At 37.4% G+C, this 25,860-nt stretch overlaps 1 protein-coding gene across 13 annotated transcripts in view; it reads left to right on the top strand.

The window, feature by feature from the left end:
• NGLY1 (N-glycanase 1) overlaps positions 1-25,860 on the top strand; it is a 69,017-nt gene that overhangs the window by 23,000 nt on the left and 20,157 nt on the right. For 9 of the 13 annotated variants that reach the window (XR_014822520.1, XR_014822518.1, XR_014822519.1 and 6 more), the window contains 3 exons: positions 15,523-15,688; positions 22,650-22,872; positions 25,293-25,414. Coding sequence is in view for 10 of the 13 variants with exons in the window: in XM_084987254.1 (XP_084843380.1) it covers positions 15,523-15,688; positions 22,650-22,872; positions 25,293-25,414 (511 nt within the window). In the remaining 3 variants the exon portion in view is untranslated. Of the gene's footprint in view, positions 1-15,522; positions 15,689-18,439; positions 18,542-22,649; positions 22,873-25,292; positions 25,415-25,860 lie in introns of all 13 variants that reach the window. The other 4 variants (XM_084987250.1, XM_084987249.1, XM_084987255.1 and 1 more) reach the window with 1 other exon arrangement.

Here is a 25,860-nt window from a genome sequence, read left to right as displayed (position 1 = left end):
GTGATAGTTTTACTTCTTTTCCAATTTGAATCCCTTCTACTACTTTTTCTTCTCTGATTGCTGTGGCTAGGACTTCTAAAACTGTGTTGAATAAAAGTGGTAAGAGTGGACATCCTTGTCTTGTTCTTGATCTTAGAGGAAAGGCTTTCAGCTTTTCACTGTTGAGTATGATGTTAATTGTGGGTTTGTCATATATGGTCTTTGTTATGTGAGGTAGGTTCCCTTTATGCCCACTTTTTGAAGGCTTTTTACCATAAATGGGTGTTGAATTTTGTCCAGAGGTTTTTTTTTTGCATCCATTGAGAACAAATTTTATTCTTCAGTTTGTTAATGTAGTATATCACACGGATTTGCAGATACTGAAAAATTCTTGCATTCCTGGGATAAATCCCACTTAATCATGGTGTATGATCCTTTTCATGTATTGTTGGATTTGGTTTGCTAGTATTTTTTTTTTTTTTTAATTTTTGCATCTGTGTTCATCAGTGATATTGGCATGTAATTTTCTTTCTTTTTTTTTTTTATGGTATCTTGGTCTAGCTTTAGTTTCAGGATGATGATTACCTCACAGAATGAGTCTGAAAATGTTCCCTCCTCTGCAATTTTTTGTAATAGTTTTAAAAGGAGAGGTGTTAACTCTTCTCTAAATGTTTGATAGAATTCACCCATGAAGCCCTCTGGTCCTGAACTTTTGTTATTGGGCATTTTAAAATCACAGTTTCAGTTTCAGTACTTGTGATTGGTCTGTTCTTATTTCCTATTTCTTTCTGGTTCAGTTTTGGTATATTATACCTTTCTCAGAATTTGTCCATTTCTTCTAGGTTGTCCATTTTATCGGCATATGGTTGCTTATAGTAGTCGCTTATGATGCATCTTATTTAATTGATTTGAGCCCTCTCCCTTTTTTTCTTGATGAATCTGACTACATGTTTATCAATTCTTTTTTTTTTTTTTTTCAAAGAACCAACTTTTGGTTTCACTGCTACCAGATATTATAATTTCTTTTCTTTTTTGGGGGGATCTTTTTAGGGCCACACTTGTGGCATATGGAAGTTCCCAGGCTAGGGTTGAATTGAAACTACAACTGCTGGCCTATGCTACAGCCACAGCAACATTGGATCTGAGCCGCGGCTGTAACCTACACCACAGCTCACAGCAATGCCAGATCCTTAATCCACTGAGAGAGGACAGGGATTGAACAAACGCCGTCACAGATACAAGTCAGGTTTGTACCACTAGGCCACGATGAGAACTCCAGATTTTGTAATTTATTCCTATTTTTTTAATTAAAATATAGTTGATTTACAGTGTTGTGCCAGTTTCTGCTGTACAGCAAAATAATCATACATACATATACATTCTCTCTCTCTCTTTTTGTCATCATTTTCCATCACAGGAGATTGGATATAGTTCCCTGTGCTATACAGTAGTACTTTATTGTCTATCCATTCTAAGTGTAATAGTTTGCATCTGTTAACCCCGAATTCCCAGTCTATTCCACTCCCTTCCCTTCCCCTTTGGCAAACACAAGACTCTTGTTGTCTGTGAATTTTTTTCTGTTTTGTAGATAGGTTTATTTGTACCATATTTTAGATTTCACACGTAAGTGATACTATATGGTATTTGCCCTTCTCTTTCCGACTTAACTTCACTTACAATGTTAATCTCTAGTTGCATCTGTGTTGCTGGGAATGGTCTGTTTTCTTTGTCTCTATTTCATTTATTTCTGCTCTGATATTTATGATTTTTTTCATTCTACTGACTTTGAATTTTGTTTGTTCTTCTTTCTCTAGTTGCTTTAGGTATAAGTTTAAGTTGTTTGAGATTTTTCTTATTTCCTGAGGTAAGATTGTATTGCTATAAACCTCCCTCTTAGAACTGCTTTTGCTGTGTCCTTTATGCTTTGGATTGTCGTATTTTCATTTGTCTCTAGGTATTTCTTGATTTCCTCTTTGATTTCTTCAGTGATTCGTTAGTTTAGTCTCCACATGTTTATTTTTTGCAGTTCTTTTCTTTGGTGATTTTTTTTTTCTTTGGCTGTGCCCGCAGCATGTGAAAGTTCCAAGACCAGGGATCAGACCTGCCCACAGCTGCTGTAATGCTGGATCCTTAACCTGCTGTTCCACAAGGGAACTCCCTTCTTTAGTTGATTTCTGTGTCATTGTGGTTGGAAAAGATGCTTGTTATGGTTTCAGTTTCCTTAAATTTACTGAGGCTTGATTTGTGGCCCAGCATGTGATCTGTCCTGGAGAATGTTCCACATGCACTTAAGAATGTATTCTGCTGCTTTCAGGTGGAATGTTCTATAAATATCATTTAAGTTCATCTGGACTAACGTATCACTTAAGGCCTGTGTTTCCTTATTGATTTCCTGTCAGGATGATCTGTTCACTGATGTAGGTGGGGTGTTAAAGTTCCCTACTATTGTTGTTCCTGGTTATTTCTCCTTTTATGACTGATAGCATTTGCCTTATATATTGAGATGCTCCTATGTTGGGTCCATATATATTTAAAATTGTTACATCTTCTTTGATTGAACCTTTAATCATTATATAGTGCTTTTCTTTGTCTACTAAAACCATCTTTATTTTAAAATCAGTTTCTACTGATATGAGTAGGCTATTCCAGGCTTCTGTTGATTTCAATTTGCATAGAATACCTTTTTTCCATCCCCTCACTTTCAGTCTGTATGTGACCCTAGATCTGAAGTGGGTCTCTGCAGACAGCGTATATGTGGGTCTTGTTTTTGTATCCATTCAGATAGTCTATGTCTTTTGGTTGGAGCAGTTAATCCACTTACACTTAAGGTAATTATCAGTATATATGTTCTTATTGCCATATTGTTTTTGGATTTGGTTTTGTAGGTCTTTTTTCTTTCCTTCCTCTTTTGTTCCCTTGTGATTTGAAGACTATCTTATAGTGTTTGAATTGCCTTTTTTGTATATGTCTTTATTCTATGTTTTTGGTTTGTGATTACAATGAGGTTTTGTTATAGCCAACTGTACACACACACACAAGATTGTTTTGAGTTACTGATCTCTTAATTTCAAATGCCTTTCCAATATCCTGCATTTATACTCTCCTCACACTTGCTGATTTTTGTATATCATATTTGTGTGTAGATGATTTCCTACCTTTATATTTCTTTTTACTGGTAATCTTTCCCATTAATCATTTTATTTTTCTAGTTGTGGCCTTTTCTTTTCTGCCTGCAGAAGTTCCCTTAGCATTTGTTGTAAAGATGGTTTGGTGGTGCTGAATTCTCTTAGCTTTTGCTTTTCCATAAGCTTTTGATTTTTCTGTCAAATCTGAATAATAGACTTGCTGGGTAGAGTATTCTTCATTGAAGGTTTTTCCCCTTCATTTTAAATTTCTGGTATGCAGAGTTTCAGCTGACAAGTTGGCTGATAACCTCAAGGAGTTTCCCTTGTATGCTATTTGTTACTTTTCCCTGGGTGCTTTTAATATTTCTCTTTGTCTTTGGTTTTGTGTCCAGAATGGATAATTTGATTAATTTGTGTCTCAGAATGTCCCCCTTTGGGTTTATCCTGTTTGAGACTCTGTGTTTCCTGGACTTGAGTGTTTTCCTCTCCTAAGTTTGGGAAGTTTTTGGCTATTATCTCTTCAGATATTTTCTCCAGCTCTTTTCTCCTCCTTCAGGGACCCTATAATATGAATGTTGATGTGTTTAATGTTATCCCAGAGATCTCTTAGATTGTCTTCATTTCTTTTCATTATTTTACTTCCCCAGCAGTGATTTCCATTGACTTGTCTTCCAGCTCATGTATTCATTCTTCTGCCTCATATATTGTTATTGATTCCTTCTAGTGTATTTTTCATTTGTTATTGATTTGCTCTTTAAATCATCTAGGTCTTTGTTAAACATTTCTTGTAATTTCTCATTCCACACTTTCATTTTTTTTTCTGACATCTTTGATCATCTTTAATATCATTACTCTGAATATTTTTTAAGTAGGTTACCTATCTCCCCTTCATCTAGTTGTTCTTCTGGGGTCTTGTCTTGTTCTTTAATCTGGAACATATTTCTCTGCTGTCTTATTTAAATTTCTGTGCCTGTGGTCTTTTTTCCTCAGGATGCTGAGTTGTAGCCCTTCTTGCTTCCAGTATTTGCCCCCTGGTGGGTGAAGTTGATCCAGGGGTTGCACATGCTTCCTAGTAGGAGGGACTGGTGCCAGCCCACTGGTGGGTGGAGCTAAATCTTGTCCCTCTAGTGTGCAGGACCGTGTCGAGTGGTGTGTTTAGAGGTGGCTGTGTGCCTAGCATGTCTTTAGGCAGCCTGTTGGCTCATGGGTTGGACTGTGTTCCCACCTTGTTGGTTGTTTGGCCTGAGGCTTCCTAGCACTAGAGCATGTAGGCTGTTGGGTGAGGCCAAGTCTTGTCTCCAAAATGGTGACCTCCAGGGGAGCTTACACTGGTTATTCCCTGAGGCCTCTGCAACCAGTGTCCTGTCTTCATAATGAGTCAGAGGAGACCCTCCAAGACCCACAAGTAGGTCTGGCCCAGATTCTTAGAGAGTCACTGCTTTGCCCTAGGATCCATTGTACATGAAACCTTAAAAGGTCTCCTTCCAAGGGTGTAGTCTCTGTTTTCGCTAGTCCAATGGAGCTCCTGCACTCAAACAGTACTGGCTTTCAATGCCAAATGCTCTGGGAGCTCCTCTTTCCAAGCCAGACACCCAAGCTTGGGAGTCTGATGTGGGGCGCATAATTCTCACTCCTGTGGGAGAACCTCTGCAGTATAGTTATTTTCAGGTTTGTGGGTCATCGTCACCCAGCAGGTATGGGATTTGCTTATATTGGAAAAGCATTCATCCTGCCATCTTGTTATGGCTTCCTTTTTGTCTTTATGTGTAGAATATCATTTTTGGTAGTTTCCAGTCATTTTTATCAGTGGTGATTAGTTGTGATTTTGGTGTTTTTGTGAGAGGAGATGAGTTCAAGTCCTTCTACTCTGCCATCTGGTCTCCTTCTCCAGTCACCTATTGATCCCCTGGAGCTTGCTGCCTTCTTGCTGTCTCTGGAGGTCGTGGGAACATCTCCTTGGATTCCAGTTCAGTAGCTTTGCATCATAAGCTTTCAGACTTTGAGCATTTCTCTTTCCCAAACTGGCTTCCGCAACTGAGTGGAGTTGGCCTACTTCCAACTTAGAAACCGGACTCAGACCTGCTGTCACCTATTTCCGATGTTTTGCAGGCATTCTCAGTATGCTTAAATGATCTCATTTAATAGGAAATTGTCCTGTTTACAACAATTCCTTTTAGTAAAGTTCCTTAAATATTTCACTCCTAAATTTTCGCTATCAGAAATATTTTTGTGATTTTTTTCTGTAGTAATTTTATCAGTAGCCAACTTAAACTCACCTTGTTTCTCTCCTCCATATAGTGGACTTTATTATATAAAGTCAGTTGTTTAATATATAGAGCCTTTATTTTCACATCCCTTATTTTCGGTTGATGTGCAGTTGTTCCTTGGTGTAGGCTGGGGAGGCCCTCAGTTTGTATTTTAAAAAATAAAGGGTAAAGGTGCCAGAGGCTGTCAGGGGTGAAGACACACAGTTACTGTCCTCTTACATAATTCTTGATGATTTTCCAATATTTTTTTTGGTGGAGGATTAAATCTTTTCTTTTTTCTCTTTTTTGTTTTTCTGTTTTGACTGCCCTGGAGCATGTGGATTTCCTAGGTCAGGGATCGGATCTGAGCCACAGTTGCAACCTATGCCCCACTTGCAACAATGCTGGATCGTTTAACCCACTGTGCCAGGCCGGGGATCCAACCCATGGCCTGGAACTGCAGAAATGCCACTAATCCTGTTGCACAACAGCAGGAACTCCAGGCTTAACTCTTATAAAACATATTCTTTTGTGCTTCAGTTGACTTAGTTTCACTTTTAAGCATTTAAAATACTTTCTCCTCTCATTAGCTTCATATTTGTTTATAATAATAATAAATTATTTTTTATGACTGCTTCTGAGAAACTGTTAGTGGACAGATACTATTTGGCTCCACTAGTAATGATATTAAATTATTCTGGACATGAGATAGCATATGCGAAAGCTCTGTAAACTGTAGAGGACTCTAAAGGTTTGCCTTTGTAACAGTTAATTCTTTCTATAAGGTATTGGTGCTGCTTCATTCAGTACAAAGCTATCACAGAGTCACAGAAAAGTGGGACTGTAAACAAGACAATAGTAATCCTAGGCAGTCCAGTCCTAAGTACGGTGGTTTCCACTTTGTTTTTGTTTTTTTTTTAATTTCTATCTTTATTCCTCCTCTATAATTTTATTATTATTTTTTGGCTGCTACATCAGGGTATACAGCAGCTTGATGCGAGATCTCAGTTCTTAGACCAGGGATTGAACCCAGGCTACAGCAATGAAAATGCCAAGTTCTAAGCACTGGACTACCCAGGAACTCCCCCCTCCCTCCACACACACACCAGTGATAAAATGTTGAGTACATAATTTAATAAGTGTATTTGTTTATGAGTTTACTTGTATACTAATGTGTATGTTATTCAGCAGTCATGTGCGAGATTAAAGGGTGGATTCTATGTGTCCTCTCTTGAGCATGTCATTACCTCTTGGGATAACTGGGTCTCCATCAGTTTCACAGTTAAGGTTGATGCAGAAGCATATTTTTTAACTCTTTCTTGTTTTTTTTTAAGTATTTATGAATTTTCTAATTAAATCTTTACATCTTTTAAGATCTCCTGCCTTATCTTTTGTTGAATCTTAGTTTTGCAGTTTAAAATGCTCAGTACTAACCAGCCTTACAGCAAAGCACATAATACAGAAAACATTTTATTTTACAAAATAGCTCTTTCCTGGACTAAGTAGTATTTTGTTAGTGTTCCAGGTCTGGAAATCCATTTGGATTTTCTTTAACCTCTTTCCTTTTTATTCTTAACTTTGCAATTCAGATATAGATTGAGGTCTTTAAAACTTTGTTAGTTATCAGAAAATATCTGGCTGCTACATTAAAAAGGTCATTCTGTTGTCAAAACAAATTTAGAATTTAGAAGAAAATGTCTTTCTCAAACACGTAAGATCTTAGAAGGCTAATGTATATTTATTCCTTATTTTTTTAGTCCCCGGGATAAAGTATCTTTTTTGTGTTCCTTAAGGGAGTAGGGAGCAATTAGAATGAATCTTGTTTTTATAACTAATTCCTGGTTTCATAGGTCACTGAAATACACATTTTAAAAAGTATGTTGTTATTCAGGCTTTTATCACTGCTAGTTACTTCACTACGGAGTTTGAAAGTTATACTCTCCTACCTTTCCCATTTTGAGTGGAGATACTGAGAATTAAAATGGACCAAGTCAAACAAAGCATTTAACTGCATATAAACTAGACAAATCCTGAGCAGCGATGAGCTTCATAGCTAATATAATATTTCTGTGGTTAAAACTGTATCAAGTAAGATTTTGAAATATAAGACTAGGTGACAGTCACTGATGTTGAAATTTGCCAATAAGCTATTCCCATAAGATACAGAGTACTGGAATGTATTGGTGCTCAGTGAATAATGATTTAGTTAGAAACTAATTTTGCTGCTTTTGCTCAGTATTTTATGTAAATGGAATTATACATTGTCTAGTCTTTTGTTTCTGTCTTCTTTTACTTTGTGTGTTTTTGAAGTTTATCCATATTGTAGGTTGTGTCAGTATTTTGTTCCTTTTTGTTGCGAATGGTTTTCTTTGGTGGGCATCTGGGCTTCCTGTCTGTCTGTTAGGAACAATGCTCCTATGAAGGTCCACGCAGCAGGCTTTGTGTGGACAGATGTTTTCATTTCTCTTGGGTATATTCCTAGGAGTGGAACCCACTGGGTTGTATGGCAAGTTTATGTTGAATATTTTAGGAAATCGCAAGCTGTTTTCTGTAGCTGTTGTACCATTTACATTCTCACCAGCAGAGTGTGAAGGTGCCAGTGTCTCAAGATCCTCACTGATACTTGTTACTGTCTTTTTTATTGTAGCTGTTTTAGTAAATGTTAAGTAGCATCTCTCTGTGGCTTTAATTTGCATTTCCCTAATGACCCAACTGATTCTTAAATTTGCTGGTTATACATGCTGAGTATTTAGTATTCCTATATGAAATAACTTCCTGTGATAACCCTTTATAAATTTTTACAGCCTTTGCCATCCAAAAACAGATTCAAAACAGCAAAGACAGTTTTTCAAAGACAGAGCCTCAGAATATTAGAAGCATTATTTTCTAATTTTGCAACTTTAGGTTGAAAACATGATTCTCAAGTATAATTTGCTTAAAGTAAGCATTTGGCAGTTATTACACGCCAGTCTAAATATATGCTTTTAGGAGTTCCCGTCTTGGCACAGCGGAAACGAATCCGACTAGGAACCATGAGGTGTCACGGGTTCAATCCCTGGCCTCGCTCAGTGGGTTAAGTATCCAGTGTTGCTGTGAGCTGTGGTGTGGGTTGCAGACACAGCTCAGATCTGGCATGGATGTGGCTGTGGCTGTGGCATAGGCCAGCAGCTGTAGCTCTGATTCGACCCCTAGCCTGGGAACCTCCATATGCCAGGGGAGCGGCCCTAAAAAGACAAAAGACAAAAAATAAATAAATAAATATATGCTTTTATTTGACAGGTGATTGCTTTTAGAATGTGTATGAAATTGTTGAGGATTTTCCATCAACTCTTATCACTCTAGAAATGGTTGCTCTTTGTGTATATGAGTACATATATATTTAAAAGAATTATCATAACTGAGTGCCCATGCTGTACAGTGGGGGGAAAAAAAGTGTGTTGGAAATAACAATAAAAATATAAATTAAAAAAATAAAAAAAGAATTATCATTTGAGGTTATTTCATTGAAATTATAAAAATAATAGTATTAGATAATGATAGTAAAATGAGTTAGTTGATTTTTAAACTGATCTCATAAAACATCTCTTAGTCTGGATCTATATGTGATCTTTATAACAGAAGAAATCTGCAATTTGGACATGAGATTTAAATGTTTAGGAGTTCCTGTCGTGGTGCAGTGGTTAACGGATCCGACTAGGAGCCATGGGGTTGCGGGTTCCATCCCTGACCTTGCCCAGTGGGTTTGGGATCCAGCGTTGCTGTGAGCTGTGGTGTAGGTTGCAGATGCGGCTCGGATCCCGCATTGCTGTGGCTCTGGCGTAGGCCGGTGGCTATGGCTCCGGTTCGACCCCTGGCCTGGGAACCTCCATGTGCCGTGGGAGCAGCCCAAGAAATGGCAAAAAAAAGACAAAAAAAAAAAAAGATTTAAATGTTTAGTTTCTTGGTTATGAAGCAGTCTTAAAAGTAAAATCTAGAAACCTTTCAACAGGGAATTAAATTCCAACGCATCTTTAAATTGGCATTCTCAGTATCTGTTAAAAAAAGATGATGTGGTCTATTTTGACATGAAGAGAATTATTATGTGGGGAAAAAGGTAAACTAAGAATTCCATAATTAAACAACATATGTTGTGTGTATGTGTGTAATATTTTAATTTTTCTTATTAAAAATGAACATAAATATGTTCATTTCTAAAAGGTCTGGAAAGCTGTATACAGGTATCTTAGCCATAATTTCTTCTGAGTGGTGAAATTATAGTAATTTGATATTATTTATATTATTTAGAATTTCCTGAAATTTTTTATAACATTTATTATTATAAATAGAAAAAAGCAGTTTTTAAGAAATAAAAGCCCTTAAAACTTTTAATGAAGTCACAAGTTGATTTAGACTATCATTAAAAATGTATTAAACAGTAGTTCTGCTGTGGTCACTCAGCAGGTAGGAACCTGACGGAGTGTCCATGAGGATATGGGTTTGATCCCTGTCCCTGCTTAGTGGGTAAAGGCTGTGGCATAGGCTTCTGTGGCTGTATGTAGGCTGGCAGTTGCAGCTCCAGTTCAACCCTTAGCCTGGGAACTTCTATATGCCTCATGTGTGGCCTAAAAAAGAAAAAAATCATCAAACAGAATTATGTTTAAAAACAGGTTCTAAATTTAAAAGCCACAGAAGCAAAGGGTTGTAAAAAAGTAGAGGGCTAGTGGGCTTGGGAAGCTTTGTCCCTTACTAAAGAAGTGAATTTGCTCCAACTTCCACTGGTTCTGTCACAATTTGGCCACAATACACATTGTGGATTTTTCTCTTATAATGAGTCTTAAATATCTCACATTCAAAACTAAATAAGTGGAATTCAAATGTGCTTAGTGAAGAATAACCACAAATTGGGGAGTTCCCTTTGTGACGTAGTGGGTTAATGATCTGGCTTGTCTCTGTGGAGGGTCCAGTTCCAGATCCCCAGCCCAGCAAGTGGATTAAGGATCCAGCATTGCTGCAGCTATGGTGTAGGTCGCAGCTCTGGCTCAGATTCAGAATCCCTGCCCGGGAACTTCCATATGTCACGGGGTGGCCGAGAAAAAAAAAAAAATCTTTTTGATTTCAAATGGACAGATTTCACATTTTAAAATTCCATCGTACTTCAGCTAACTTTAACTCTTAGGCAATTAACTGTTGCCTTATGTACATGGTTACCCAGCTGCTATAATCACCATGCAATCAGCAAACTTCTATTTTTATGACTTAATTTTTTTGGAGTTGTGCCAATGAATATGTAAAGAAATAAGGCAAGAAAATAAACTTTATTGTTCCAGATTGTTTGAGTGCCATTTAAAAACACAGTGAAGAAGGCAATTTCCAGAGTGAAAAGTACTAAATTGAAAATAAAAATTCTTTGGATGAGTTCTTATCCTCTCACTAAGAGAAAGTTTACATTAAAAAAATAAATAAACCATTGTATGTGTTTCATCTTTAGGAATTCTTTCAAATAAAAATGCAGACATTTCATTCTTTATGTTTCTGTATAAATTCTGGTCAGAGGCATACTCCTTCCTGTTGTGAATGCCCTAGGTTTCTCATCACCAGGTCTGCACTAACTCTCTTCGTTATCATTGGTGGAGTGAATGTGCCTGCTCCTAATAGAGGCTGACCCTCCTCTGTCACTGAGGGATTGGATTGAATAGGGACTGTGCAGTCTTGACCTGTTTCTTTTCTTGGAGATTCTTCTGAGTGGGTTTTAAACCTTGCTTTGGGCCAGTTTTCATTTAAGGTTAGACATTGAAATGTCTAACCTTAAATGACATGCGGATTCCTGGACAAACCCCAGACCGGATGAACTAGAAAGGTATGGGGATGGGGGGTTTGGAAACCTGCGCTTTTCACCAGCAGATTAACTTTACAAACCTTTCCTGTAAGCTCTTAGAATCAAGCCAGGACACAAATATCCCTAGATCCACTGTGTCCTGTTTTACTCACTTTCTCCTCACAGCAGTTTTCAGGAGGAGTCCCTGGTACTCATTCCTCCATCTGTACTCCTCACATGTTTATCTAGTGGGTCTCCATCCTTTAATTATATGCCCTATCAATAAAATATTTCTGAGTATATCCTTTCAATATTCACTTGTTTATGTATAAATTATAGACATGCACTAATACGCCATTGTACTAGTTACATTATGAAACAAGGTAAAGAGGAGCTAGAAAGTAAAAACATTTTTAATTTTAAAAATGTATTGGAATTCCCTTGTGGCTCAGTGGGTTAAGGATCTGGCATTGTCACTGCTGTGGTTCAGGTTGCTGCTGTGGCATGTGTTCAATTCCTGGCCCTGGAACTGCTGCATTCTGTGGACACAGCCAAAAAAATTATTAATGCTATATCATTTAATGAATGCACACATAAATGTGTATTTTAAATAATCTTATAATGTTGAAATTGAATAATTTTCAATTCGAATCACTTTGTCAGATCTCAGTACATTGTGATTTTTAATTTTTGCATTAAAATATAGCTGTTGAAGTGTCTTATAGTAAAAACTGTAGGTGTGATAGCTCTGCTGTTTGCTTGGAAGCACTCCACATGTGTGCACTTGAACTGCAGATATTGTGAGGTGATGAGAGCAGAAGTAGAACTGAGTGTACCATGGTGAACCCCTCTGCTCTGTAGTGCTTTCTTCCCTCAGGATAGCTTTCATAGCTTTGGGGGCAGGGGGTCACTATTAATCCAAATATTAAATATTATTGTAATTTAATTGCTTTACTTTTCAGACAGAAAATGAATAGAAATTGTAATGTTTTCCGTCACATCCCAGTGGGCCATTTTTGTACAGCTCGTTTGGGACACCACTTATACCATCAATCTCTTACAACTTGCTTTCCTTATTACCACTATTACCAAACTTATTACTAAGATCATCAACAATCTCAATACTGCTAAATTTAGTGGACTTTTTCAGTTCACTTTTACTTGAACATTTTCATTTTCAGTTCATTTTTACTTGACCATTCATTTGGCCATTTCCTGGTTTTTCTCCTGCTATAAGTGGTTCAACTCTTGACTCAGTTGCTCATATGGAAAATCTATAGATCATTTCAATGTATTTTTCTACTTTTCAAACTGCCTCCTGACTCCACAGTTCAGTCACCAGGACTTGTTGATTCTACCACCTGCATTTTTTTTCATATCCATGCACTTATCTGCCATCTTAGCTGAAGCCACTGCCCCCTCAGTCCTGCAGTGGTCCCCTACTGAGCCTTCTAATACCTGCTTGCTTCACACTGAAGCTCAAGTGATATTTTGAAAGCACGGATCTGACCAATTTACTCCCTTGATTGGTCTCTTAGATAGCGTCCCAGTACAATGGAAAGACACGAAAGATGAAGCTGCTTCCAAGCCAAACCTCCTCAGCTTTCTCTCTCCATCCGTTTCCCCTTGGTTTTCTGTGCTCCAGACACCTGACTTCTCTCTGATCCTCCATGGCATGTTCAGGGTATCCCCCTGCGCACACTCCCTAGCTCCCTACAAGTTCCTTCTCCCAGGAACAGTCTTTTCCCTTTTCTGCTTACTAGCTTCTCATCCTTCCTATTTTACCACAAATACCATTTCTTCAGAGAATGCTAGTTTTAGAACCCCCGTTGTACAGTTTCACTGTCTTCTATATTTGCTGTATAACTCTTAACCATACATGTGAATAAACTAACTTACCATTATGTCCCTAGTCCCTAACAAATAATAAAGGCTCATTAACTATTGGAGTAACATTGTCATTGCAATATTTGTTTGTTTCTGTGTCTGTGAACTATTTACTCTGTGAGGATACTATCTTTGTCTGTTTGGGTCTCCATTATTTTTCCAGCATATATCACATATACGCAGACACATTTCTATACAAACATTTGTTGACTTAATGTGATGATTCTGTCATTATTTGCTTAATGCCTTTCCCCCTTAGACCGTAAGGGATTGTCTGTCTATGTAGCCATCCCTAGTGCTTAATGCAGTGCCTAACATTAAATAAGATTTTGGTTAATTTTTTAATTACTCTTTCTTTTAATACATTTTAATACACATTTTGTCCATTCCTATTTACTGTAGTTCTTATTTTTTTCTTTTACTGTTGTTGTTTAGATTGATCAAGTTTTCTTCTATTATTTTCCCTCTAAAGGTTAGGAAGTTAAATATCCTTTTTATTAGTATTTTCCAAATTTTTAATCCAGATATTTACTTTATATTTTTCTACCACCATCTTAAGACAGGACCCTCAGGAAGGTTTTAATTGTCTGCTCCTTTCCCTGCTACCTTCCTTAATGAGATTTTTGTTTTCAATTATTATTTATTTATAACAATCAGAACTTAAATTTTACAAGTTCGTTTGGTTTTTATTTAACTCACCCCTGCTTCTTTTCATTCCAGGTTCCACTCCTTGGTGTTCGCCAGAGATTGAACCTGCTGGTGCCACAGCTGTAACCAGAGCCACATCAGTGACATCACTGGATCCTTAACTGGGGAACTCCCAACAATAACTTCTATAATAATTTTTTTTAGATAGAATTTGGGAGTGATATATTTTCTGCATTGTTAGATGTCAGAAAATGTGTTTAATGGAGTTTCCTGGCAGCCTAATGGGTTGAGGATCTGGCATTGTCACTTCTGTGGTACAGGTTCAGTCCCTAGCCCAGGAACTTCTGCATGCTAAGAGCATGGCCAAAAAGAAAAAAGGAAAGAAATAAAGTGTGTTTATTTTGTTCTTGTATGTAATTAGTTTGAAGAGATATGAATTGTATGTTCTCTTTTTCTCTTAGTCTTTCAGAGATTTTGCTTCATTGTTTCCAATAAGATGTCTGATAGCATTAAAGGCTTTTAGGATTTTGTTTTAACAGTAAGTTACAAAATGTCACTATTACATATCTGGTTTAGTTTTTGGTTTTGGTTTTCCCATTCATACTGGCTTTTTCTTCATCTCTCAGAAATTTTCTGTTATTTCTTTGAGAAGTTTTTCTCTTCCATTTTTTTGACTCTACTTTCTAGGATTCCTGTTTGCGAATTTTTGTGAAATTTTGGGTTTATCCTCAGTGTATATATGTTCTTTTGTGCTGCATTTTCAGAAAATGTCTTGGCTCAGTCTTCTAATTGATCACTTGGCTGTATTTATTCTGCTGTTTGACACCATCAGAGCCTCTTTATTTTGGTGTTTAAATATTTAATTTCCAGGAGGCATGGTTTCCTTTCTCTGAGTATAGTATACTCTTAAGTATCTGAAGAGAGACATTTTATTCTTTTTCTGCCTTTTGCTGCCATTGCTACAGGGTATCTCTTTCTGCTGTTTATCTTAGAACATCTTCCCAACAGTACAGGTTGTTGTAGATTCTTAGGAATTTGAGTTCCTGCTGCCCTGTCTGTGAATACCACATCTGGTTCTAGCACTTGTGGAGAGGGACAGAACAGGCAAGGCAGGCTATGCCAGAGCACACCACTTCTGAGCTGGGATGATTCTCTTTGCTTTTGGGAATCTAAGCATCGTCCCCACTGCTCAGAGACACACTTTTTGTTGATAAGGAGTGACGGGGCGGGGAGGGAGAGAGGCAAAATGTCCAGCTGTCTCACCTGCAGAGCCTGGCAGTCTTGGTGCTTACTCCAAGGCCCCTTCCTTGGGATTGTTTTGAGAACTTTTTTTTTAGCTTTTATAACCAGTTCTTCTAGAGGGCATACTGAATAGTTCCTTTCTTTAGTCCGTTCGTATCTGCCTTTCCTCTTTGAGGAATTTCTCAAAATTTCCTGATCCCTTAGGAATAGTCCTCCTTAAGCTAATGCTGTATAAAGTTGTTTTAAAAAAAAATGTTGTTTATAGGGATTTGAAACTGAAACGTCTGTCAGTGGCATTGCTAAGAGTACTGTCTTGATCCAAGCTTGTGGTCAAGAATTCAGCATATCCCTGCTGAAATATATCCAAATACATACTCAATAACATAATATATTGAGATGAAAATATAGATATATCTTAGTAACACAGAATTGGCTGTCTCCTAATACTAATTTTATAAGGGTTTTGTGTATAATTATTATATTTCAGTGAATCCATACATTTCTCTTTATTTATGAAAGCATAGAACCAGTTTTTTTTTTTTAATTATGTTATTTTTATGGCATATGGAGAAAAGCTAATTCACTACTTTCTTTCTATTAGGTTACTGGTGATTCAGTCATTCTAAAAGTTCTCCGGTCCAACATTCAGCATGTGCTGGTATATGAGAACCTTGCTCTCCAGGAGAAAGCACTGGCTTGTATTCCAGTCCAAGAACTAAAACGAAGATCCCAAGAAAAGTTATCTAGAGCTAGAAAATTGGATAAAGGTAGTGGTTTTACATAACCATTCAGTATTAAAAATATGCTAAATAAATCCTGAAGTGGTGCCTTTTGCTCTATACATTATAAATATGTAACCTAGTTCTATTTGTATTTTTAAGAAGTACAACAATAGTTTGTTTTATTGCATATACCTCCTGCATACATCTGTTAAAATTTTAACTTTTTTTTTAAACTCAAATATGTATTTGCAGTTTAATCATTGTATGTGTTTTGTTTGTGGTTTTTTTTTTTTTTTAGATATGGTAGAACTTTAGTCCATGGAATATATGATGGCATTATTAATGAATTTTAATGTGAATCTGAGAAAAGCCATATTCAAAATTAATTCCTCTGGTTAGGTTGTTGACTGACTCACTTTAATAGATAGTTACTGATGAAGAGTGTGGATAGTGAAGTGTGCCTGGCGTAAATCCAGCTCTGCCTCTTCCCAAGCATCACCATGCTGGTGATTTAGTCTCTACGCCTCAGTTTCTACATTCAAAAATAGGAATGATAATTTTAAGAAATAAAGAAATAGGACAACACGGGCCACAGTCATCAACCAGTAATTATTTGTTGTTTTCATTAATGGTCCTAGGATTTTAGTTGTTAAAATTTTCTAACTTCAGCTTTTTTGAGTTTTTATGTAATTGGGTTTTGTTTTGTTTTGTTTTGTTTAGTTTTTATGTAATTGGTTTTTAATCTGTTAAGGCATTCTTTTTTTTTTTTGTCTTTTTAACTATTTCTTGGGCCGCTCCCGCGGCATATGGAGGTTCCCAGGCTAGGGGTCCAATCGGAGCTGTAGCCACCGGCCTACGCCAGAGCCATAGCAACGTGGGATCCGAGCCGTGTGTGCAACCTACACCACAGCTCACGGCAACGCCGGATCGTCAACCCACTGAGCAAGGGCAGGGACCGAACCCGCAACCTCATGGTTCCTAGTCGGATTCGTTAACCACTGCGCCACAACGGGAACTCCTGTTAAGTCATTCTTTTTTAATTGAAGTAAAGTTGATTTACACTCTTGTTAATTTCTGCTGTACAGCAAAGTGATTCAGTTATGTGTATATATACATTATATACACACACTCATTCTATAATATGTTAAGTCATTTCTTAACTGTGTTTTCTATAGGGTTCTGCAATACTTTTGATTACCCTAGTTTGCAGTAAACATTAGCTAATCTGTTCATCCTCAGAATCATATGGCTTCATGTATGGTGCAGATACCTCTTCACAGAACTGTTTCCTTCCCTGAAGACTCTGCCATTGCTTATTGCACTTATCCAGTTACTGTAATCACCCAGTTTGTTAATTTAAGTGGTTACTTTTTAGAATAAGTAAGAAAATAACAATAACAGATCTTCTGTTATCTTTATTCATTCCTTCTCTGATGCTCTTCCTTTATGCAGGCTCCAGTTTATGATTCACTTTTCTTCTTCCTGAAGAATTCCCATTACTATTTCTTGCAGGGCAGGTCTACTAGAGTTGAAGTCCCTCAGTTTTTCTTTGCCTGAGAAAGTCTATTTCTCCTTCACTGATGGAGGATGCAATTACTGGGATAATAGAATTCTAGGTTGGTGGTTTTTTTCTGTCAGCGACACTTTAAATATTCCCCTTACTCTGTTGCCTGGATTGTTTATGGTAATATGCCTGCCATAAACTTTTTTCTTGCCTTCAAGTTTTGGTTTTTTGTTTTTTTGTTTTTTTTTTTTTTTTTTTTTTTGGCTTTTTCTTGTGTGGCACTAAGATGGTGATGACAAGGCCTTCTCTGTCCAGGCTAGTGATTTTTTTCTCTCTCTCTTTTTTTTGTTTGTTTTGTTTTGCTTTTTTAAGGCTGCATATGCAGCATGTGGAAGTTTCCTGGCTAGGAGTTGAATCAGAGGTGCAGCTGCCCACCTATGCCACAGCCACAGCAGTACGGGACCTGAGCCATGTCTGCGACATACACCACAGCTCATGCCATATCCTTAACCCACTAAGTGAGGCCAGGGATTGAACCTGAGTCTTCACAGATATTATTCAAGTTCATTACCACTGAGCCACAACAGGAATTCCTGGGCTGGTGATATTCTTTCCTCATGAAATGACATCTTTTTTTCCCCTCCAGACAAATTTTTTTTCTGAGTTTCTGAATGAGAAAAAGTGTTCTGGTTTGAAGCAAAATGGGGGCATAGAGCCCAGCCCCTGAGGCAACTCCAGAGATGGGTAAGGCTCAGAGAAGCATGGTTTGATGGTTCTGGCCTGGAAGACTGAGGGTTTGTTGTGTGTGATTGTTCCACCCACAAATGAAACACCTTTTTAGAAGAGGAAGAGTCCTATCATTTTGGAAAATTTACTTTGGCTTACTAGGTTGACTATGAAGACATGGGAGGCAGAATATTGAGCTTAAAGCTGTGTCTGAGGATGAGGCATCCTCTTCTGATGTTTTTACTGGTTTTCTTCTTATTCCATCTCTTTTTGTGCATTGATGTCTATGGTTTCATAGGATGGAGTTAAAGCCTAAACTTGTTCATTTTAGTTTTGTCGTGAAAAGTTACCAGAAATATATTTATATGGTATGTTTGAAGATGCAAAATTAAGTAATTTAAAGCCTGGATTATAATTGAAAAATATGCTCTCCACACTCTGAATATTCTCTTCACAGAATTTAGCATCTAAGTCAGACCTTCCTTTAACCCCTTGTGTCTTTGAGCTTATCTTGTACAGGCAGGACTCCACTTTGATTTCTCGAGATAATATTTAGGATCTTGCAGGACCAAGGAACATGGACCCTCAGATGGGCCTCCCTGTCTGTGCACTAGTCCTCCTTGTGGGAAGCTGCTACCGCACCCAGGAGCCCACATGCATCAACCAAAGTATGCTGTCTTCCCTGCCTTTCCCATCTTGATTATGACTGTTGAACGAGCAGTATTGAGTCTAAGTAGTAGCATGAGGCTTGTTTGTTTGTTCAGTCCTCCTGTCATCATTCCAGTATTTACTGAGTACTTAACTGTATAACAAGCATAGCTCTAGGTCTTGGAAACATAACAACGAAGACAGCTAAAAACAAACACTGAAATGTGACAGGTAATAATACGTGATGGAAAGACAAGTCAGAATAACACAATAGAGAGTGATTAGGAAAGATGTGTTTTGGTATGGGGTTATCAAAAAAGGGTTTTCTTTTCTTTTTTTCTTTTTTTTTTTTTTGTCCTTTTGCCTTTTCTACGGCCACTCCCTAGGCATATGGAGGTTCCCAGGCTAGGGGTCTAATTGTAGCTATAGCCACAGGCCTACACCACAGCCACAGCAACACAGGATCCGAGCCGAGTCTGCGACCTACACCACAGCTCGCGGCAACGCCAGATCCTTAACCCACTGAGCAAGGCCAGGGATCAAACTCGCAATCTTATGGTTCCTAGTCCAAATCGTTAACCACTGAACCATGATGGGAACTCCAAGAAAGGGTTTTCTTAAAAGCAGTGATTTCCTTTTCACTGGGCACCAACAGCTGCAAAGGCTCCCTGCATGGGAGTGAGCTTGGCATGTTTAAGGGGTGGCAGGGAAGGCATTGTGGCTGTAGCAGAAGGAATAAGACTCAGAGAGGCAAAGGAGTGGGTATATTAGTCTTCTGTGGCTGCTGTAACAAATCATCACAAACTTGGTTCCTCAAAACAACAGAAATGTACTCTCTCACAGTTCTGGAAGTCCATAATCAGTATCATTGGGCGAAAATTAAGGTGATGGTCAGGCCACACCCCCTGGAGGCTTCTAGGGGAGAATCTTTTCCTTGCCTCTGCCAGCTTCTGCTGGCTGCTTGCAGTCTTTGGCTTGTGGCTGCATCACTCCAGTCTTCAAGATCAGCATCTTCAAATTTCCTCCAATCACCTTCTCTGTGTAAAATTTCCCACTGCTTCCCTCTTAAAAGGACACATGTCATTGCATTGAAGGACCACATGTAATAATCCAGGGTAATCTCCCCATCCCAGAATCCTTAATCATATCTGCAAAGGATTTCTTTTCTTTCTTTCTTTCTTTTTTTTTTTTTTTTTTTTTTTTGGTAACATTCACAAGCACCAAGGGTAGAAAATGAACATCTTTTGGCGGGCCATTTTCCAGCCTACCAAAGGGGCTGGCTGTTTTTTTGTCTTTTTAATGCCACAGCATATGAAAGTTCCCAGGCTAGGGGTTGAATTGGAGCTCCAGCTGCTGGCCTGCACCACAGCCACAGCAACGTGGGATCCTAGCTGTATCTGAAACCTACACCACAGCTCACAGTGAGGCTGGGAATCTAGCCTGTGTCCTCATGGATGCTAGTCTGATTCATTACTGCTGAGCCATGATGGGAACTCTGGCAGTGCTGTATTTTTAAAAAGTTCATTTTTAGTCTAACATTCATGAAAATTTTCTTGGGGAAAAACTTTGCTCTGTACAGGAAATGCTAAGCTCTCCCTGCCAGTCAGTCCTGCTCCTCCTCTTGCAGAGATAACAGCTATTATCACCTGATGTGTTCCTTTTCATATCTTTTCCTGTGTATGTACACCCATAACTAGTCATCTGTAAAAATATTTTTAAGTTTCATGGGTTTATGTAAAATTTATGATCTGTATATTCAGCTCCTTGGTGTTTTTTTGTTTACTAATGTATCTTGGAAATCATTTCCACCCTCCCTAGTGCTCTGGTACGTAAGCAGTGTTATTTATACAGTTCCCCACTGATGGACATTGAGATTGCTTACCATTTTTCCCTGTTCTAAAAACTGCTACAGTAAAGATCCTTGTCAAGAAAACACGCCTGGGCATACATGAACAGATGTTTATTTGGAATAGATATAAGAGTGTCAAGAGTTTTCTTTTATACTATAAGAAAGATATGAGTTGCAAGGGATCTTTTACACTATAGCAGATCCCTGCCAAACAGACTGCCTTCCACTTTATACCATAAGCATCTGAGAGTATTTTTTTTGACTTAGTGAAATTATTGAACTTCTTTTGTGGACCTTACTAATTTTTCTAATGTGTTTGTTAATATTCTTACTGATTTATAGAAGCTCTTAATATATCCTGGATACTTTTCTTTGTTAGACACATTGTATCTTTCTCCCAGAATTCTTTGTTTAATTTAATTTAGTTCATCTTTTGAAATTCAAACGTTATACAATTTAAGAATGAAGTTTTCCATTATTTCATTATTTTTACAGTTATGTTTCATTTCTATCCCAAAATAATAACCAAAAACTTCTACTGTTACTTTTACAATATCCCCTCTCTGAATATATTATATATATATAAATATGTATGTATATATTTATACACACATGTATTGAAATGAATGGAGTAGGAATCTTATATTTGGATGGTACTTGTCCCAGTACTATTTATTGAACATCCTCTTAGAACTACTTTATAGTTTTATATAGTGTGTCACTTAGAAATCTGTCTTTCATGACTGTTTCATTTCATTGATCTATTTGTCTCTCCTTTACCAATAACAGAACTGTTTAATTATTAGAACTTTGTAATGTATTTTGATGTGTAGTAGACATTTATCTCATTTTTTTAATATAATGATTTTTATTTTTTTCCATTATAGCTGGTTTACAGTGTTCTGTCAATTTTCTGCTGTATAATATGGTGACCCAGTTATACATACATGTATACATTCTTTATCTCATTCTTAGTCTAAGTTGTGTAGACTATTTTATGCATTTTCTCTTTCACATGAATTTTGCAGTTAGCTTGTCAACTTTTATGAAAAATTATTTTATAATTTCAGTTGAGATTGCATTAAAGTACAGATTAGTTGTGGAGAATTAGCAGTTTGTGAATACTGAATTTTCCTGTTGAAGAACATAATGTATTTTGGCCTTTTAATATTCTCTGTAGTTATTTTCCTCTGTAGTTTTTTATTGTGAAATATAGGAAACATAATTACAGGAATAAAATGTAACATCTCAAACACCTGTGACCAGCATCAGACTTTATTAATCTTAACGTTACGCCATGTTTTCTTCATATACATGTTTTATTACTTTTTAATAATAAAATATTAAAGATAGAAATGAGAACCCCCAGTATATGTCTCCCAGATTCTTTTCCCCTCCCCTTTCTTTCTTCCTAGAGATACTGTGCTCTTGAATATGATCAAGAAAGATCTTTTTATTTGATAAAATGGATATAACATGTCATGCTTACATGCTTACAATATAAAACTATATGTATTGTTCCTGAATAAAGAGGCTGGAAACACAACCGAGTGCAACATGTGGATTAGATTCTTTGTTACTAAATGTCATTGCTGGGAAAATTGGCAAAATTTAAGTGGATTCTGGGGGAAGAATATAGATTTCTTTTTACTGTTCTTGCAACTTTAAGTTTGAAATCTGCCAAATAAAAAAAAATATTTTAAAAAATTCAAAACATTTTTAAAAAACTATATTGTTTACATGGTTTGTTTTTATGTGTTTTGTGGTGAGTATTCACAGATGAATTATATTCTACAGTAGAAGCACTAACAGAAAAACTAATAGGATGATTTTTAAAGTGTCCAGAATTCTGTAATTTCTGCCTGTAATTTTGTGATTGTTTCATATATACTTGTGTATATATCTGATAACAATTTAATGTGGTCATTTAAAAATGTTTTTCAAAATCAGACTTATTTTCTTACCTCTCTCATGCTTTGGGATGAATTCCAAACTGACAGCAGTTCCCTAAGAGATTTTGTTCAGCTCCCATGTAAACGCATGGTGGAGGTTAGAGGATGCAACAGTCAAGTCCGACTGCCTTGAATGTGCAGTGGATCACATCATTGTATTCAGCCTACTTCACAATACACTGACAATTCTCTCCACATCTTATTTTTGAAGGCCTTTTAGCTCTTCTGTTTTCATATATTTCAGCTTCATATTTGTGAATAAAATATATGTGGGTGTTTTTATTTTTTCTGCTTAAAATCTTACTTAGTTCTGTTTCAACTCCTCAGGTACTCATTTAAATGAGGAGGATTTTCTTTTGCTGGAGCTTTTACACTGGTTTAAGGAAGAGTTTTTCCACTGGGTGAATGACATGGCATGCAGTAAATGTGGTGGCCAGACCAAGTCTAGAGGCACCTCATTGTTCCCCAGTGATGATGAGCGGAAGTGGGGCGCAGACAGAGTAGAAGATCACTACTGTGATGCCTGCCCGCTCAGCAATCGATTCCCAAGGTGAGTAGCCTATGGACCACAGTCAAAACGGTTAGAAGAGAATTTCATTAAATCAACTTTTAACCTTCATTTTAATTATTAGAAATATACTACTCTAGGACAGGGGTCATCAAGCTATGGCTGATGGGCTAAATTCAGCCCACATCCTGTCTTGTAAATAAAATTTTATTCCAACACATCCATGCTGCTCCATTAACTTATGGTCTGTGACTGTTTTCACATTTTCATGGCAGAGTTGAATACTGGCAACAGAGACCATATGGCCTGCAAAATCTAAAATATTTACCGTCTGGCTTTTTAGAGGAAAAGTTTGTTGACTCTTGAATATAAATTGAGTTTAGTCCTAGGAATTTAATGCTGTAAATCTTGTATTTTTCTTCTTTTAATGCATAAATGGTAACATTTTGATAACTTTAATAATACCGGTAGCAAATAAAAGTGATGCTAAAACATTAATACTGATCACTGTGATAGTAAATACAGTGCCGTACTTCAAATCATCAGGTGGTGGCATAGAAGGTGAAAGTATAGTACAGTGTGGTACCGCATATTTTATTTTAAATGACAGAAGTTTGTTTCAATTACGTGCCTCCCCCCCCCAACTTAACCTGCCTTCATATCACTAAATTTTAAACTGAGGGAATTGGAATTTTTAACTTTTTCTATCCTTCAATTTGTAAGTCTTTTATCAGATATTCTTAATTGGCACTGCTTGTAAAGTTTGGTTGTATCATCAGGCAAAAAAAGATACCAAGTTTTTGCAGTACTTAATTTTGGGGGCTTAGGAACTCAGTTCTTTCCTAACTAGGAATCAGTCCTGTGATAAGATAAAAAGAATTCAGTATTCAATAATTCTCTAAAATAATAGAGTTATTTTTTCATTCAGCATACATTTGCACAGGTACTTTGGAAATGTTTGAAGGTAAAATATATATATATTAATTATACATAATTAATATATATAATTAAATCCCTCTCCTCATAAACCCTAGGCAGTTGGATATAGACTGATAACTGCAGTGTGGAAGGTCAGAGGCTAACAAAGGTATTTATACAGAGTGTTATTTGTTTCCCTTCTAATCATATACTTGTCTTACTGTTAGCTGTTCTCTGTATAAGGGGTTGGGAGGATGAACACTGTTAATTAGGGACTAAGCTGACCTTTCAGCTTGGCACAAGTGGTACCAGGCATAGCATGCTCTAATTATGCTGTTGTTACTTCTTCATCTAAATAGACAACTTTTTTCAGCAGCTACATTACCAAAATGATAAGTCATTTAACTTAGTTCATGCAAGAGCATCTGCTTAATTTAAGACCAGTTTGTCACTGCAGGCCCAATTCATTCAGAAAACTGTTTCCTTCCTACCAGGCTTTTTCACTCCAATTTTGTAATTGGAGTAACTCTAAAAGAATGTTGCAGGAATTCCCTGGTGGTTCTTCAATGAGTTAAGGATCTTGTGTTGTCACTGCTGTGGGTCAGGTTCCATCCCTGGCCTGGGGACTTCTGCATCCTGAGGGCATGGGGGGTGGGGTGGGGGTGGGGGGAGAATGTTGCAAACATATTTCAAATAGCAACTTTGAAATTAGCAACACTTTTAAGTAGTTCAGAAGACTAAAATTTCAATCAAAATGATCATTAGAAGGAGTTCCCATTATGGCTCAGCAGGTTAAGAAACAGACTAGTATCCATAAGGATGAGGGATTGATCCCTGGCCTTGCTCAGTGGGTTAAGGATCCAGCATTGCTGCAAGGTGCAGCATAGGTTGCAGATGCAGCTTGGATCTGGTGTGGCTGTGGCGTAGGCCAGCAGCTGCAACTCCAATTCGACCCCTAGCCCAGGAACTTCCGTATGCTGCAGGTGCAGCCCTAAAAAGGAAAAAAAAAAAAAAAAAAAACTTAGAAAAATAATATTTTATATAAAGTTAAGTAAGTTTTAAAATCTTTAGCGTGTTGAAGTTTTTACCTTTTAAGTACAATGAGCTTGTTAATTACCTGTTGCTTTTTAGAATTACTTGTTAGAATAATTCTAATGCTTAAGAAGCAGATTTCCTAGAGAATTTCTGCCTGTCCAAAACCTGCCCATCCTTCAATACCCGGTTCAAATACAAGCTCTCCTCCCCAAACCTCTCCCACAGCACTAATTCCAACCTGTTGTATGGTTTATATCACATTCTGCCAGGTATTAAAATCATTTGCATTCTTTCCTTGTCTCTCTTAGTACTGTAAGCTCTTTGAAGGCTGTACCACTGATTTTTCACCCAAGATTCTAGCACCATACCTCATATGTTCCAGGCTCTTTAATCATTATTTAAGAATATGAAGTTAAGAAATAGTGCTGTTTATCACAAAGGTAATATAAATTCTTTAAAATTCTCGATTGCGATAATGAAGCAAAGCTTTTTGTGTTATTTTAAACCAGGTATAATAATCCTGAGAAGCTTTTGGAGACAAGATGTGGACGCTGTGGCGAGTGGGCCAATTGTTTCACCCTGTGCTGTCGAGCCTTAGGCTTTGAAGCTCGCTATGTTTGGGATTACACAGGTGCGAATGTGGTGAACAGAGACCAGGGGAGCTTTGCAAACTTAAGGATTGGTGTCCAGTCCAGTCTTGTTTTCTGTCACTTTCTGGCCTTGTCAGTCTGAGTTTCCATTTGCCTTCTGTAAATAATTGTAGTATCAGCCTCACAGGTTTTTTATGGGGAGTACAAATCTTTTGTAGAATCCTGAGCATTTTGCCTGATACTTTGCACTATAAACATTTTTTTTTTTTGTCTTTTGTTGTTGTTGTTGTTGTTGTTGTTGTTGCCATTTCTTGGGCCGCTCCCGCAGCATATGAAGGTTCCCAGGCTAGGGGTCGAATTGGAGCTGTAGCCACCGGCCTACGCCAGAGCCACAGCAACGCGGGATCCGAGCCGCGTCTGCAACCTACGCCACAGCTCACGGCAACAACGCCGGATCATTAACCCACTGAGCAAGGGCAGGGACCGA

The sequence above is a fragment of the Sus scrofa genome, chromosome 13, assembly GCF_054392235.1.
Source record: "Sus scrofa isolate SSC_HxYL_T2T_F1_AM1 chromosome 13, Sscrofa_HxYL_maternal_Yorkshire_Landrace_v2.0, whole genome shotgun sequence".
In the NCBI taxonomy this organism is placed as follows: domain Eukaryota; kingdom Metazoa; phylum Chordata; class Mammalia; order Artiodactyla; family Suidae; genus Sus; species Sus scrofa.
This window is presented reverse-complemented; position numbering and strand designations above follow the sequence as displayed.